The sequence below is a fragment of the Amblyomma americanum genome, chromosome 10, assembly GCF_052857255.1.
Source record: "Amblyomma americanum isolate KBUSLIRL-KWMA chromosome 10, ASM5285725v1, whole genome shotgun sequence".
Taxonomy (NCBI): domain Eukaryota; kingdom Metazoa; phylum Arthropoda; class Arachnida; order Ixodida; family Ixodidae; genus Amblyomma; species Amblyomma americanum.
Window position 1 is genome coordinate 69,898,013 of NC_135506.1, and position 17,107 is coordinate 69,915,119.

At 41.6% G+C, this 17,107-nt stretch overlaps 1 protein-coding gene across 1 annotated transcript in view; it reads left to right on the forward strand.

The window, feature by feature from the left end:
* Window positions 1-17,107, forward strand: part of LOC144106874 (calcium/calmodulin-dependent protein kinase type 1-like) — a 43,477-nt gene that overhangs the window by 7,321 nt on the left and 19,049 nt on the right. The window contains 5 exon segments of the mRNA XM_077639818.1: window positions 2,596-2,730; window positions 6,961-7,035; window positions 8,087-8,225; window positions 11,165-11,288; window positions 16,366-16,441. Coding sequence (XP_077495944.1) covers window positions 2,596-2,730; window positions 6,961-7,035; window positions 8,087-8,225; window positions 11,165-11,288; window positions 16,366-16,441 — 549 coding nt within the window.

The window sequence follows — 17,107 nt, forward strand, 5'->3', positions numbered from 1 at the left end:
ACTCTTATGTTTGGCTGTCCTTGTATTGTTACCCACTGCTGTGGCTCAATGACTGCGGCTTTTGGCTGCTGGGGCCAAGGCGGCAAGACTGAGTCCTGGTTACGGTGATTGCATTTTGGCGGAAGTGAAAGGCAGACACGTCTGTGTCTGTGCAACATAAGTGTACATTAAATAACCCCAGGTGATGAGAACTGATCCGGAGCCATCCTCTATGGCGTCCCTCATAGGATATATGCAGCTTTGGACTGAAGCGATTAGCATTTGGCTGAAGTGATGCTGTGCTCCTGCTATTGCTTGGTTTAAGTCAGCGATGATCGATGGAAAATACAGAAATTGAAATTGGTTTCAAAATCACTAAGTTATCCTGGCTCCTGAGATGCCGAAAGCATTCTAAGGCTTCTTAATCCTTTGTGTGCCTTGTGCTGTTTACATTCATATATTACAGCTGGGCTGGTCTCATTTAGAGTAATATGAACATGTGATGTGTTGGAGGAAATCGAAGGAAACTGGAGGCCATTTTTGCTGCTCTTGACCAACCTTAAACTTGCTACTCTGCGTCGCCTTTTTTTTTTTCATTGCCATTTCAAACTTGCTGTCATTTTTTTTATTTTTGAATGATTGTATAAAATGTTAAAGACAATTTAACTAATAGTTACTTGTTTGTAGAACGGTAAAAAAAAAAAAACTTTCCTAGAGAACAAGTACGTAGTGATGTACTGTGGCAGCCACACAAAAAAAGCATTGGATGTTTCACCTCAAAGCATGAGAAACATTGTATTAAGTACTTTTTTGTTTGAAAACAGGTATTTCTTGTATTTAGTGCATTGAAATTTGTTCAAAATGGTTAACCTGTGATATGGTAGAGAGTGAATTCAAGAGTTCTTGCAGCAGAAAATCAGAAATTTGTTTTTAAAATGCTACCCTTGATGCATTTTCCCACCAATTGCTACACAAGCTGTGGTATTGTTAACATAGAGGTCAAGATGTCACTACAGATTTACGACAGGCCTATGGTTGTGTTCACAAAAACAGTAAAAGGTGCCGAAAGTCAACTTGCAGAGGTTTGAACAACTATATATTAAGGTTGAAGCATTTTGCCATTGGGTGAGAATTGTGGCATTGTCAATGAAAGGAATAGTTTCCGTAAATATAAAAAAAGGCAAATTGTTTAGTACTCTTCTGTTTACAGACACCTATATCGCTTCTCAGGTTGCTACCATTGTCAAGCTTGTCATTGTCAAATTTAGAAACAAAAAAGGCAGCACTTGCAATGGCAAAGTATCATTACTGAACACACCATGCATTTTGATTGCTTGAGCCTGTGCTTTGGAATTGGCGACAATGGGGCTCCTTAACTGCGTGAATTGACACTTGTTTGATAACTTGTGTAAAGGAAACGTAAGGAATAGTCTTGTTAGGAAAGAGTTCAACAGAAAAACATTATGCCAAAAATTAAAAGCTCTCCATCAAGGGTCTGTTAGAGTTGTTTGGTTTGGTTTTGTTTATAAGGTATAACATCCCAAAGCAACTCGGTCTATGAGAGACACCATAGTGAAGGGCGCTTGAATACTACCCCGACCAACTGGGGTTCTTTAATGTGCACTGACAATGCACAGTACACAGGTCTCTAGCATTTCGCCACCATCGAAATGCAACTGCCTACTAGAAAGAATTTCGAGATTTGGTGTCAAACTGGATGAGCTGCACACTGGCTGGCTGAGCCATGGATAAATGTGGTTGCAGGGAATGCAATGGAGATGTTAAATACGGCTCTGCTAAGTTGCTTCGTGTATTGCTAAATGGCACTAATCTGCTCACTGCTGCCGAACACTATCTGGTCCTGTACTATGCAGGCCTCACATCAGTGTCGACAGGTGGCACCACATTGCTGCAGGCCCTTAGCTTCTTGTTTAACCATACTGCTAGTGGCAGCAGTAAACTTGATTAATGTGACAAAGTCGGCATCTGTGTACAAAACAGGATGACAGATGTTCCTCCCCGGTAAAGAGCTGGCTGTCTTGTGCATGCAAAAATGATTCCTTTGCCTTGGACAGCATTTGTATACATGTGAACTGGTCGCAGTAAAATTGGTGGAAGGTCTGCGCTCGTCCTTGTCTCTTTGTTTGTTGTCCTGTTTTTTTGTGCTGCTGTCATTTTCTGTCGGGTAGCGGTAAAGTCACAGTAACCAAGAATCACCTAACTGAGTAGGGGACTGTGGTGTGTTAACACTAACATTCGCAGCAATGTCAACTTGTCATCGCATATGGGCATGAGTGTGTGAATGTTTGTGTGCGTATAGTCCTCTTTTCTTTTTTTGCATTACTGTCACAGGGCCAGGGCATTACTAGGACACCCATCCATTCAAAAGAATGAGGCCAAATAGTCCAATCTAGTCCAATCCAAAATTTGTTGCCCTAAATGGTGCTGGGCCACCTAATTAATTTGCTGTTTTCAGTGCTGAGATATGCAAGCATTTTTGTGTTTTCAAGGCCTCTGCTTGGTGCTTAGGTCTGTACTTCACAATGTTTGCAGTATGTGCTTTGCAGTATGTGATGGCTGTCTTATGTTTTTTGTCCTTTGTTTTTGTTGCTGCAGGGGGGCATTCTCCCAGGTTGTGCTTGCTGAGAGTAAGGACACCCCAGGAGTCATGCACGCTATCAAGTGTATCGACAAAAAGGCCCTCAAGGGAAAAGAAGACTCACTTGAAAACGAAATCAAGGTTCTCAGGAAGTTAGTGGCAGGGCTGTACGGCCCTTTACATTTACATTGCCGGACATGGGTGTCACTGATGATGGCGCTCTATCGGTGAATGCATTGGAAAAATACCTGGAGCTATAGAAAATTGTAAAGTAGCACAAGGGAAGGTAATAGGCCAACAAAAACATGAAACATTTGGGTATGCTACCTTCATGTACGCATCCCTTGCGATAAATTTCACTTGTGAGTTAGTGAGCATTTTGCATTTCTATTCATATGCCATCTTTCCTTGCACCACTTCTTGCTGTGAACGTTTCCTAACTTTCGTAGTGTTTTGTAGTTATTAATGCTATTGAAAAATGCTATTTCTACGCAGGTTGTTTCATGTGGTTCCACTTGTCGGCCTAGCTAGCTTTGTCTTCTTCACATTCCCGTGAATTCTGTAGAATACACTGAATAGTCTGCAGCTATTAGCAGCTTTTTATGTTTGATGGAAAAGGATAATTCTAAGATATACTCAGGATTATTGTATGATTACTCACAGTAGGTGATTGAATTGTAGGAGTGCAGTTTTGGTGTTTTCTTTAGGTTTTTTAGATATTTGCTCACCGGGTTTTAACTACTTTTTAAAAAGAGTCTTATTCTTAAAACTAATGTTTGTCCTCCTTCCAATGCATTTTTTATTTCATGCAAAGGGAGCTTATGTTCAAACACGTTGCTATCGTAATATGTAAATGGGAGAACAAAGTGGGGGAGCGAAATGGTGGAATGAAGTGAAATGGTGGAACAAGGTGGATCAAAATAATAGAACAAAATGATCGAACAAAGGTGGAAGTGCACACATATGCTGATGCCGCATTATGATTTTAAGTAGTGTCTAATTCGGATAGAAAGCAATGCGTGTGTACAGTATTGTGCGTTTTTATCGTGAAGACTAAAAAATTTCCCCGCCTCAACCGCTGGCCCATTTGCAGTGAAACTGCACACAGAGCTTGCGTATTAGGGTAACTTTTGTATCGTAGCAAGTTTGACAACAGTACTTACTTAGTTGAGCCGTGCATGGTGCGAAAACGTAATTGTCTACGTAGAGATTGGCGAACCAAAACCCGCAAATGCAGTTTTTTTGCTGAAGGGTGGCAGTGGCGCCATCTGTTTTCTGTACTGGAAAGTGTCACGACAAGGCGAGCGTTGCAAGGAATATGCCTTTGAATATGCCGTTCTGGCCATTTCGTCTGTTTCAACTGAAGCGCTTCCAACATTTTCGGTTAACTGAGTGGAAAAAAATATACAACGCTTTACCTTTCAAAGAATAGTGTTTGATCTCTTTTTCTGCGGAGTGACTTTAACCAATTCAGCTCATATCGTGTGCTTTCGTCACTTTCCAAAAGCATCGGAGGGTGACAGCAGAAAACAGATGGCGCCACTGCCGCCCTTCAGCGAAAAAACGGTGTCTGCGGGTTTTGGTTCACCGATCTCTACGTAGACGATTATGTCTTTGCATCATGCACGGCTCAACGAAGTAGGTACCGTTGTCAAACTTGCTACGATACAAAAGTTACCATAATACGCAAGCTCTGCTTGCAGTTTCACCGCAAATGAGCCAGTGGTTGAGGCAGAGAAACTTTTGAAAGTCTTCACAATAAAAACACACAATACTCTACATTACATATCAAAGACATTCACAACGGTAGTTGTCATATTATTTAACCAGCCGCCGTGGTGGCTCATTGGTTATGGCGCTCGGCTGCTGACGCGAAAGACACAGGTTCGATCTCAGCCGCGGCGGTCGCATTTCGATGGAGGAGAAATTATAGAGGCCCGTGTACTGTGTGATGTCAGTGCACATTAAAGAATCACAGGTGGTCGAAATTTCGGGAGACCTTCACTACGGCGACCCTCATAGCCTGAGTCACTTTGGGATGTTGAACACCCATAAAACATTATTTAACCACTTGGCACTTGCATTTACATGAAACATACTTTTGCCTATACAGTATATATACAGGTCTTAAGAAAAACAATTTGTTAGTTTTCCATGCAAAATGCTAGCTGTTGATCTTTTGCTGGGTTGTGTGAAATCTCATAAGTGCCGTCATTGATGAAAACAGCAACATCGAAATGCCACAACTTATCATGTAAATACCCAAACGGTCATGGAAATAATTTCTATTTCAAAAAGGTACATTGCATTTGAAATTTCGAAAAAAAAGAAGAAAATGTTACTACTGGTGCCGAATATGCTTGCACAAAAATGGCAAACGACGTGCTACCCTACTCACTGTTTCGTGGAATTTTATTTACTGTGTTTGCTGTATGGCATAAAAACCAGCTTATTTGCGAGATGATGGGTATGTGACATTCACTTGAAACGAAATCACTGCTAGGTGCATCCCACTCTTCGAAAAACCTGCGAGTTCGCTTTTGTGCAGTTTTTTACATAGCGTTTTTAAAGGTTAAGAAAGAAGTTTTTTAAACTACTGTACATTTGCTTTCAGTTACTTGCTCTTGTAGACATGTGGCCACTAACACTCTCAACCTTCGGAGCTACATCAGTTAGGGTGTCTGTGTTCACAGATGAAAAAGCTCGTAACTTTTTTTTTTCGTGATATTACCAGACTGTAATCACCAAAAGATATAACTACTTGGAACTGTAACCTTTTCATTGTGCTGCGGAACACGGACTCCTTAGTATTCGATTGTGTGTCTCTTTGAACCAGCTGCGCTTTTTTTTTTTTAACTTCTTGCTATAAGCGTAACGCTAGCTGTGTGCTTGTCACTTTCAACACAAAAGAATGCTGGCTATAGTCGGATACAGCATACGTATACAGTGCAGCTCTGCCTGCATTCACGACCGCTGCACAGATTTCCTCCACGGCAAAAAAGTAGTCCGTTATTAAAACTTCTTTTTATTTAAACAAAAAGCTATGGACAAGGAAAAAATTATAAGCTTTGGAATTTTGATACGTGGCTTGTTTAATTAGTCAGATTAAAAATTTGATTTCGTTTGTTATTGCGATTGGCCAGCAGAGTAATACAGTTCGCCGTGGACCGTGGCCCAGTGTTAGCAACTGCTGTTTTTTTAAGTTGTATCCTACTATAGCATGTGTACTAGGTTTTTGTTTGCTGCCGCTGTTGTTTTGCAGTTTAGCACAATGTCCTGAAGCTTTTTTTGTTCAATAGTATCATACTTTGCTATAAGGGTCCCCCTTTTTCAACTTGTGCAGATAGGAAAAAAAGGAACCAAAGAAATGACGTCAGTTTTGAACTAGTATGCTAACCTACAGGTTGCTTAGTTTTGGAATTCTTTCTGTGCTATATCTGAAGACGTGGGTTATTTTCACATTTCACTGCCACAGAGGCTGCCTGCATTTTGATGGACGTGAAACACAAAAATACCCTTGTGCCGTGCAGTGTCGGCACATGTTATAAAACCCCAGTTGGTTGAAATTATTCCAGAGCCCTCCATTACAGTATCGTTTTCTCTCCTTTCTTTCTCTCCCTCCTTCATTCCGAATTCCTCCACAGCATGGTTCAGGTGTCTGCCAAGAGGGAGACAGACACATTATTTTATACTGTAAGCTTTAACTGGCTCTGTGTAGTTGCTAATTTTTTATTAATTTGTTGTTCGTAAATTTCTCCTAGTGGCACTGCCATATTTTGCAGTTCGTTTTTCTATTTTTGGCACTAGCCAAGATGTGCATTTGGAAATTGATAACCGTCGCCTAATAAAGTTTCATTCATATCAGTGATTTCGCACTGTTAATAGCGCACTGGTAGCTACAAACATTGCAAACCGCTGAGTTAACGGCACCTATGTTGAAAAACATGTCTACTTCACTTCACTTCACTTCACTTTAATACCTTAAATACCCTCGTTAGAGGGTATTACATAAGGGGTGGGGCACACAGAAATGAAAAACAGAAAGACTAACAGATAAGTTGAAAGTTATACAAATATAAGATTATCACTACCAACTGCCAAGTATCCTTTACAATACTACACGTAATTGTGTTGTGCAGTGAGGCATTGGAAACGATATAGAAAGAAACGGTTTGAATCCTGTGTTAAGTATATACTTTCGGTGCACTCATTTCCTTGTATGGGCCACTTCTTGGTGCACATATTGTGGATTCAATAGTAGCCGCCGTTGAATGCTGACGTCTTCATCTCATACTGCACATTGCATTGGCGCAGAAAATCTGGCTGTGAATGCATCCGAATCTAAATGGGCTGCGTTGTAACACCTACTTTCGTTCTTACAGATTGAAGCATCCAAACATAGTCCAGCTTCTGGAAACGTTTGAGGACAAAACCAAGGTCTACCTCGTTATGGAACTGTGAGTTTGTGATTGCAGTGACTGTCATCGGTTGCTGTTGGTTTTTGTTTCCTGAGGATCGCGAAAATCGTACAAAAAAAATGAATGAAGAGCTAAGTTTCGTTTCTTTCTACTTTCTGCATTGACTGGCAAGTACGTTGAGAACGTTGAAAACTCTTTATTCTGTGTAGTGAAGCGAAAAACCGTTCTTTTTATTGTATCATATTCAGGTTGGTTTCATAACTTCTATGAGAGTTTGTTAAGCAGAGCTTAGCTGTTCAGTGCAATGTCAGATAAAGTCCTGGGGCAATTGAGTAAGTACAGGTCCCTCCAGTATGAAAGGGAATGAAGTTTCTTGTCACGGATAACTGCACATAACAAAGCTTGTCACGCACAACTCCAAAGTTATATGTGACAAGCACACTTTTGCTGTTTGCTAGCTGGTTTCCTCCATGGCGTATGATATCAAAAAGTGATTTTTGGCCTTAGTAAAGAAATAACCAATAAATTTGTCTTTCTGTGCAAACTGGTTGTTCCCTTTCATGTTGGAAGGACCTGTACACTTTCACGTGGTGTCACCAGTAGTGCTGTGACTCTCAAGCAAGGTTTTAGCATGAGTGGTACAGTACTGGCTGCAATGTTAGCTTTTTTTCCCTAGATTTCCGAGCATTATTCTGGCTTTTTCATTTCTTCAGATTCTTCTTCACAGTTAGGAGCAATGCTTAGAACTTGAGTCATCATATTAGTTGATGATATTGATGACATCTCTTACTGTCTTTGTTAGACCTGTTCTGGGGTGCTGTGCCTTCTGATGTATTACATCATAAGGCTCTGTAAGCAATTATGACAACCTTGTACCCAGATGCCCTTGCTGAAGTGTTACTTTGTTATTTTTCTTATGTATATAAGCGCAGTGCATCTTGCCACATGGTGCATCAGCCAACAGCCATCACTCTGCTGTGCATGCAACAGATGGCACCACCTGCATTTCTTGCCGCTGTGGCATATGCTTTGAGTTCCTAATTACTAAGGGCAGTTTTGTTGCATCTGCTACTTTTCTTTCTTTCCACAGTGTGACGGGGGGCGAACTTTTCGACCGGATAGTGGAGAAGGGGAGCTACACTGAGAAGGACGCCAGTGACTTGATACGGCAGATTCTTGAAGCTGTAGACTACATGCATTCACAAGGGGTTGTCCACAGAGACCTCAAGGTGAGCATGCTTGTGCACTCTTTTGCTTTTCTTGCATGTGTTGTTGTATGTTACCGGCTATAGTTGGGTACAACTCAAGAACGAAGCGGCTGTTCCCTGACAGAGGATCCCCTTCAGCCAGTGGCATCGGCCGGTTCTCATGAACCTGTTAGCGTGACAATGCGGAGAGGGGACTATCCCTGACCATTGAAGGAAGGGACTGTCCCCTTTCACCTGTCACATCCTGTATTGTCTATTCTCATGCCAGCACGTCAGCACTGGCTGGAAGGGGGGGGTCCTTTGATGGGGAAAAGCTTCTTCATTCTTGAGCTGTATCCAACTATAGCAGTCTTGCTAATTCAGTAAGTAGTCCAGATTGTTACTGGATTACAAGTGCACCTTTATTACAGTGCTGTAGCACAGTGTTAACTATGTTTGCTTGTTGCGGATGAATAAATTTTGGTAGGCAGCAAGGCTCCACTGCTTTTTGTTTTGCATAGGTGTAATACAACAGTACTGTTGGGCTGTTTCAAATGAGATGATCATCGAGTGGTTTGTCACTATTTGAAATTTGCTTAAAATTTTCGTTTCTTATTGGGTGTTGGATAGGCCTTGAATAGATCCATAATCTTATCTCTAAAAATAAAGACTGTGAAGCAAAAACGAAATCTGATTTGGGCTGAAGAAGCAAAAGCGAAAGGGGTGTATGAGAAAAATACCCTTGGATATTTGCTGCACACATTTTAGAGCCCCAAAATTTTTTAAACATGCTTTACACTTGTCATAATTTCAGCAAAGGGGTGCCCGTTGCCTCTGGGTCATCGTTCCCATTTAAGTTACTGCACATGTTACATTGGTGCTCAGTGAGAAAAATTAATATTTGAGGAGAACCAGAATAGGGAAGCTTAATTGATAAAATAAACCAGAAGCAGAATCAAGACAAAACAATCTATTTTGCAAGGAAGAGGAAGGGAAAAGCTATCAGTTTTAGGAAGTTGACTTTCACAGGAGAACCTGTGCTCTTGAGCTTGCCTCAAGCAAACAGCGATAATGTAAGAAGTCCTTACGCATACATGCACTTTGCATCTTGACTTGTTTGCGGTTGCTTCACTGAACTATCGATATAGGATCTGAAATGTTGCTTGTGAATAAAAACAATATATTCATGCTTTATAAAACTTAGTCTTTTTCGTTTCCCACATTTAAACATTCAATGTGTCTGTGTTATATGAGCGTGGTAAAGGGGAAATGTGAGAGTGCACATGGGTCTGTAATAAAACTGTTGTCAGATGACATGTGTAATATTTAGTCTAACAACTAGTGCCACTTGACATTAGTGTCATTCAGTAGTGGTCATCCAGGTAACTAGTGGTGCTTGCTGCAGGACATGCTGAACAGTGAGTGAAGTTAGTTAACAGGACTCACTTTGAGAAATTTAGGTTCACTAGTGTGGTGACATTTGTTTCTAGCGCAGAACAAAGTTAAACGAAAGCACAAAACATGGGAGAGGATGCATGCTTACGCAAGCAGCACCATTGATTGAAACTGTGTGCAGCACTGTTCTAACCTCTCTCTCTTTCACTGTGCCTCAAATAAATATTCCTATGGTATATTTAAGTAAGTGCTATTGGGGCACCTTTTGTGTGAAAATGTGCATTCAAGATTTTTAGTATCGGGCCGCCTGACCTTCGTGTGCGCAATGCACATCGCTATTTTGCCTGTCCGCTTACTGGGTGCACCGCATGTATTAATTAAATTAGCGCTGGTGGCATTTCAGTTCGTTCTGGCTTAGTAAGCTCTCTATTTTGCCCTCTAACAAGACATATCAGCCGTGCTAACAGAGGCACCAGTGCAGGCATGCAACAGTGATCATCTACCTCTTACGTTAAAAGAAAAAAAAGTGATGCGGCAATATTCAAACATCTAAGAAGGGATCTTTGAGAAGTGTTTATTGCTAAAAACAAAAAGCCTTTGGGAATATGGATGTCTTTCACTGAATAGTTTTGGGCATAAGCATGGTGACAACATCGTTATGGGCAGCAGTCTAAAGTGATGCATGAATGAGACATAATACTGTGTGTATTGCCACATAAGGGGCAGCCACAAGAGAAATTGGATCATGCATAATAGTGTTCATAACGAGAAGCCTTTATTGTAAGCAAAATTTTGTTTTGTAATCAAGTGGCAGTTTTTTTTTTTGTGAACTCATGAGCACTAATGCACATCTTAAAAGGAGACTGAGGAGAAATATAAGTTGGCCTGCATCGATAAGGCCTGCATCGATTTAACCACAAAGAGACCGCTCTCACTGAAAACGGAGCTTTTATAAGCTAGAAAAGACCAAAATACGAAGTACAGGTATCGCCATCATCGGCTGATTTCACAAGTACAATGCATGCATCGACTTTGATCTGTGAACGGGGATCCCCGAGGCTACGCTACGCTGCCATTTGATTCAAAATGTTGACAATCTGTCTTCTTCGGTAAGGGCGTCGAGAGTTTAAATCAGTTGGCGAGAAGATTTTTAAATCCAATTTTGTCACCGGCAAGCGAGTCTTCTTTCGCAGCCAGCCAGAAAAAGTCAGAGAATTAACCTTTACTGAAGACACTGATTAGATGGAACTGTTCTCAGTGTCCTTTTATTTATTTGACTTCACTGATTCATGTTGACGCCATTTGTGGGTTAGAGTAATTTTTGCCTTGTTAAAGTACACGGTTGAAGTGAGACTTCATCATGTGAAGTGCCTGCAGTTTAAAGGGCCACTGAACTCGCCTGTATGGCTAAGGAAATAAGAGTACTTTCCTTGCTTCACTGCCCTCTGCAAGGGAACCATCTTCGACTGTGTTTCATTGAACTTGTGGGTGGATTTCAGCATAGCCCAATAAAGATTTGAGTGATGCTAGTTTCCGAACCTTATTGAGCTGTCATCGACTGATGTGCGTCCTTTGTTACTTCACAGCCCGAAAACCTGCTGTACTATTGTCCTGATGAAGACTCCAAGATAATGATCAGCGATTTCGGGCTTTCCAAGATGGAAGACTCTGGAATCATGGCGACGGCATGCGGCACGCCCGGATACGTCGGTGTGCCAACCTCTTCTCTTTATCTTCTTCTTTAAAAGTCTTCGTAGATCCTTATCCTTGCAGAGTTCTGTCACTCGTAATAACTACTCATGACCTTCATAATTGCTTAAGTCATGGAGTTAACTGATTTTTAATTACTCATAAACTTCATAACCACTGTAGCCCTAAAAGAAACGTGTACCATTCCTCGAGCATGGGGAGTTAACACAATCAGCGTGCAGGGTATGCCACTGTAAACAATCCGATATTAGGAACAGGGATCTGTGAGTGTTATGGCAGACCCATGCCAACAAAAGCGAAATGCAGCCCCATTGAGAAGGATGCAGTTGATTGATAAATAATGTGTTAGTGACCTTGGCTTTTGGGAGAGTGTTTCTGTCAAAGCATGAGCTGTGGATGGTATTTGGAACGGGTGAAGGAGACCACTGCTCTCTTCGTTCTTCCCACCTCTTTAAGGGCACAGGGTAAGCCCTATACTTCCCATGCATTTTAGGCCATGTTGAGGTACATGTTTCTCACTAACTAATAACAGTAGCCTAATAATACATATATCATTGTTTGCCAAATTTTGTGCTCTTTTTACTGAACTAGAATATTTGAAATGTGTTGAAAATTCGATTTTTAATAAAATTTTTTCCGGTAGTACACAAATCTGGCCTTTCTTTGCGCATTTCAAAATTCATAACAGAATAACTGCTCAGTGAAATTGCTTAATTCTAGTTCAGTAGTTGGCAACACTTATGTAGATGATTGCAAAAAAAAATCAGCCGTCTGTCTTGAAAGGCATTGGAAATAATGGTACCTTTGTAAGAAAAAACACTGTTTTGAGATAATAGAGCGTAAAGAGAAAAAAGATGTGAAAAACCATTTTTTATTCGCAGAAACGCCTCCATAGTAATTGGTTTAATAGCCCCCTGCTTCGTAGTCACTGTCGCCGTCATTTTTTCGCTTTTCGGCTTGTCGTTTTGACTGTCGGGCCTCTTTTGTAAGCTGTCGTGTTGCTCGGTCCGCAAAGTACATGCGCTTATGGTCAGCTTCCCTCAGCCACTTGATGGTGTTGCTCCCTGGGTTCAATCCACACGCCTTCAAAACGTTGGCCCGTGCGATGCTACCATCATTAAATGAAAGAACAGCATCCTGTGTTGCCATCCGTAGGGTCCGAAGCCTAACAAACACATTCTTTGGCGCGCGTTCCCAAACAACATGGTTGAACGACTCATTTGCATTTTGAGTTCGCCCATGCAGGCACTTCTCTAGGAGCTCAGCCTTCGATAGCTCCCTATAAATGGGTTTGATAGCCTCCAAGACAGATGCAGGCAAACTCTCCTTGTGGAAAAATGGCTTGCCCTCTGACTGACTTCTGTTGAAGGCACACCACGTATCAGGTCCCTTTGGGCAAAGTCCATGGCATGGGTCATCGTCTGTGGCCGATAAGTGGAAGAAGGTTGCCCAAACGGCCTTTCGCATTTCATCCAGGTTTCCTACATTTCTTCTGATGGCCAAACCATAGTACGTCTGGAGCTTATCTATTACTGCATCAGTCAGTCGGCCTCGGCCCGAGAGGCTCTTTCCATCAGAGAGTTTTCCTGCTTTGTTTCCTTTTTTTTAGCCTTCGTAACCTTGTGCCCATCCTTTTTTGCATGTGCCCTATGCACTCAACCTTGGATATTTCAACGGAATCACCATATGGCATTTGTGCCTTCACAGCCATAAAAGCCTTGCTGTCACCATCCCCAAGGTATTTGACGTATCGAACGCCGTGAAGCTCCTCACTCCTGCCGAAAATTTTCAGTGCTCCTGCGACTTCCATTCCACCGCTGGTGCCTTGGTAGTTGCTTTGGCACACCTCTCTATGAAGGGGGTCACTGTTTGTACCCTTGATGCTGCACTTTGGACAACGTTTAGACAAAACCTCCCCATCCAGCACTTTCCCAGAGTCTACACTGGTCGCAGAGACTATGCCGTTATTGGAAGTATGGCCTCGCTTCTGCCAGCTTCCATCAAGAGCAACTGCGATGTCTTTATCCCCCTCATTCAGCTGCACAGCTTCGTCAGCTGCCCTTTTCATCGACTCCTGAGCAGCAGCTTCGATGTGACCTAGAAGCTCTTGATTGTATTTCGCAAACTTTGTCGGCGGCTTAGGAAGGTTTAGCATAGCACAGAGTATATTTCCTGCAGCCATTCCCTTACCAATGGACCTCAAGGCATACACTAACCTGAGGTTGGCTTCATAGAGGCCAGAAGTAGTTTTCTTCGACGTCTCAAATCGTTATGCGGCACTACACACTTCACAGTTCAAACTGTAAACGCTTGCAACACCTACCCGTTTTGTCACAATTTCGATGAGCTCAACACTTCCACCGCACTCTCTGCACACACAAATCTGTGTAATTGCGGCACAAATGCCGTCCATGTCCATTAAGGCATATTGGCTGCTGCTCTGTAGCACATCCTCTTCCTGGAAGCACAGAGAAAATCTTGAAAGCTTCGATGTCGAGGAGCTGGCGCGTTCGGCGTTCGGGATCTCATTCGGTCGTGGACATCCTTTTGCTTTTTCACGATGAGCGTAGCGGTTGCCGTGAAATTCACGCCTGACGAAGGCCTTCTTTGCCCTGGGCATCTCAACTTATCAGCAGCAACCAACACCGGCACAATTTACAATACTGATCGAAAGGGATAGCGCTCGGACGCAGCTGCATGAAGGTTGCAGAAACGTGGAAAAAACGTGCAAAGCATCTCAGGATTGTCTTGGCTAAAAAAGAAGAGCTGTACAATAGTTGCCAGACAATTTTTTATATGTAGCTGATTTTAGACAAGTTTTGAAATCAGGTGGTGGACGTTTTGGTTGAAAAAATTGACGTTAATCCTGAAAGGGGGCGTGGCCGCTCACTACTTGGTTTCGGAAAAAGCGTTTTTCAGCCGTAAATATGGCTTTCTGAGGAAAGTGCGATCATGGAACGTGTAGAAAGAATTGAACTTCTAAAATTCCAAAAGAAAAAAAAAAACGATTTTTTTCTAATTTTACCTTACCCTGGGCCCTTAAGCGGGAAGTCTTTCTCCTACATCCTGTCCCCCATTCCAAACCTGTGCCTGGTGGCGTGCTGAGCAAAAAAAAAAAAGAAAGAAAGAAAGAAAGGAAAGAAAGAAAGATAAAAAAAAAACGAGAAAACGGTAAATCGTTCATTTGAACAGTATAGTACCCCCATTTTTTTCTCGAGCTGTCAAGGCGGCTAAGTGGTTATGGTGCTCAGCTGCTGACCTAAAAGACGCGGTTCGATCTCAGCCACACTTGTTGCATTTCGATGCAGGTGAAATGATAAGGCACATGTTTTGTGCGACAGCAATGCAAGTTAAAGAACCCCAGGTGATCGAAATTATTCGGAGCCCTCCACTATGGCTTTGGGATGCTAAACTCCATAAAAACAACAAAGCTGACTTTTTCTTCTTCAGTGAAAAAGAAAAATGCTTCATGCATGTCAGACTGAATTTGCCACCCACCACCCTCCCTGCTTGGCTTTTATTATAAAAAGACGAGACTGTGCTCATGGCATGGTGAACATGTTTGAGCAAGGGCCTGAGGTTTAATGCAAAACAAGCTTGACAAAAAAAGTTCGAGTGGTTGAGAGAAGGAATATGGAAAAAAAAAAAAAAAACCTGCCATTTGGAACCAAGGAAAACAGAGAAGCTGCGTTTTTTAACGGTCTTTTTTGGTGATATTTCACTTGCCTCTTGAATGGGAAAATGGAATGCGATGTGGCGGGATAAATTTATAGATGGGCACTCTCTCTGCTTGTGTTGATTCATTTCTCATATAGTTGTTAAAGGGATACTAACGAGAAATTGAAGTTCACCTATGTCAGTTGATTGCCTTTTCCTGGTGACAAAGAGGCTATTGCTTTGTCTGGAAAGGAAACTTTGATAGCTCAAAAAGAGCAAAAATGAAATTTAGGTGTTTGTTTATTTAATTATTTGCAATATACTGCAGGCCTTTAGACGGTCCCTATCGGAAGGGGCAAAAATAATAGAATTTCAATCCCATAACAAAATTACCTTGTACTCAGAATACAATAATCAGAATTATCAGGGGTAAACATAACCAAATCACATTATAAAATAGTCAGATGGAATAGATCAGTCGTAAGAGCAATGGGTAACAAATAAAGAAAGAGAAAAAATTGCATAATTTCATACACAGAGATATCACTCAGAGCATCCACGTCATAGCAGGTTAGTCTATGGTCGTCGCTGATAGACAGCACCAGCCATTTTCACAAGCAAGCTGAAATTGTTTTTGTCTGTATGAATCTTAGAAAAAAAAGTTATGTTCTTAAGGGCTATTCTAACTACCATTCCCTTCCAACCCTTTTGCGCTCGACATCATTGTCAGTGTCGTAAATTTCAATTGTCCAGTCAGATAAAATTGTTACTCTAAATTTTAAACTCCAAATTTCTCAACTATGAACACCTATTTTGCTGCTGAATGAACATCAACAGATCCATAGAGTGCCAAGCAATCAAATTTTAGAAAGAATGAAAATTGAATTCAGTTGACCTCATTCAAACAGCAATCAGAGCAATCAAATGGCAGATTAGTGACTGGTAAGTTGTCAAAATGGGTAACGAAAAACGTTTGACGCACCAACAAATGCTGCTGCATTGGGTTTGCCAATTAGCGCAAAAATTTCATTGCTATTTAGGGTGGTTTGGCTTTTGCAAGAACATTTGTGGCACCGCAATGGCATCGGTTGTGAGGTGGTGCAACTGCTGACACGGGGCACATCAGATTTGATTGAAGTTTGCTGGCAGATATCTGCTTACGAGTGCTGTCAGTGTCATCTGCTGTTGTGACATACTGCTTCGCATTTTTCCGTCATGCAGCAGTAGAAGTGTCACTGAAAGCATTTGCTTGTGAATGCAGACTCTAGTTCCTTTGTCGTGAACTCCTGCTGGTCTCTGTGTCATCCCATTGTGGTGCAAAAGACCCTTCTGAGCCTCTTGATCACTTTCACTTCGTTCCATGTTTCTGTGTGCATGTATAAGAGACGCTGTTGCATCCCTGCTTTTTTTTTTGTTACAGCTCCAGAGGTTCTAGCTCAGAAACCTTACGGAAAAGCTGTCGATGTCTGGTCTATAGGAGTGATCGCCTATATTTTGTGAGTAACCCTTCTGGTCTACTGGCTAATCCAGTGCTGAACAGCACATGACATAAATGTGCGCTGCTGACTCCACATTTGTTTTTTTTTAGTTTCAAATGTGATGCCGTGGCACCCATTAGGGTGTACTGCGGGCTGAATTTAAATGTGAACACTGCCTCAGATTGTTCTTTGACAGTGCAGTGTGATTTCAGTGTGCAACCAGTCATGTAAGCTTTTAGGGATGTTTAAACAGGGACATGAATTGTGCTTGTGGCTTTCTGTAGCTCCAGATAAAAATGAAAAAGATAGAAAAAGATTGTGTTCTTTGCTTGGCCAATGTTGGTTTCTTATCCTGGTTTGACATTGCCGTATTTCCACAAATAGTATGTGAAGGAAGAGCATGAGTCTTTAGACATAAAAAAAGTATTATTAACTTTATTGAGCTTGAGCTTTTAGACATGAAAAAAAAGTATTTTAAATTTTATCGAGCATGAGGCTATAGACCGTAAAAAAAAGTATTAAGTTTATCCTTCGCGAGCACGACCCGTTCAGGGCAGCCATAGCCAAGGGATGTGTCTGAGCATGGCACTGTTCTCCGTGCTCTCAGTGTTGTTTAAGAAGCAAAATTTCAGTAACGCACAAGGCACAGTCAAGTGCAGCAAAGCCTCTTACACATTAATGCTG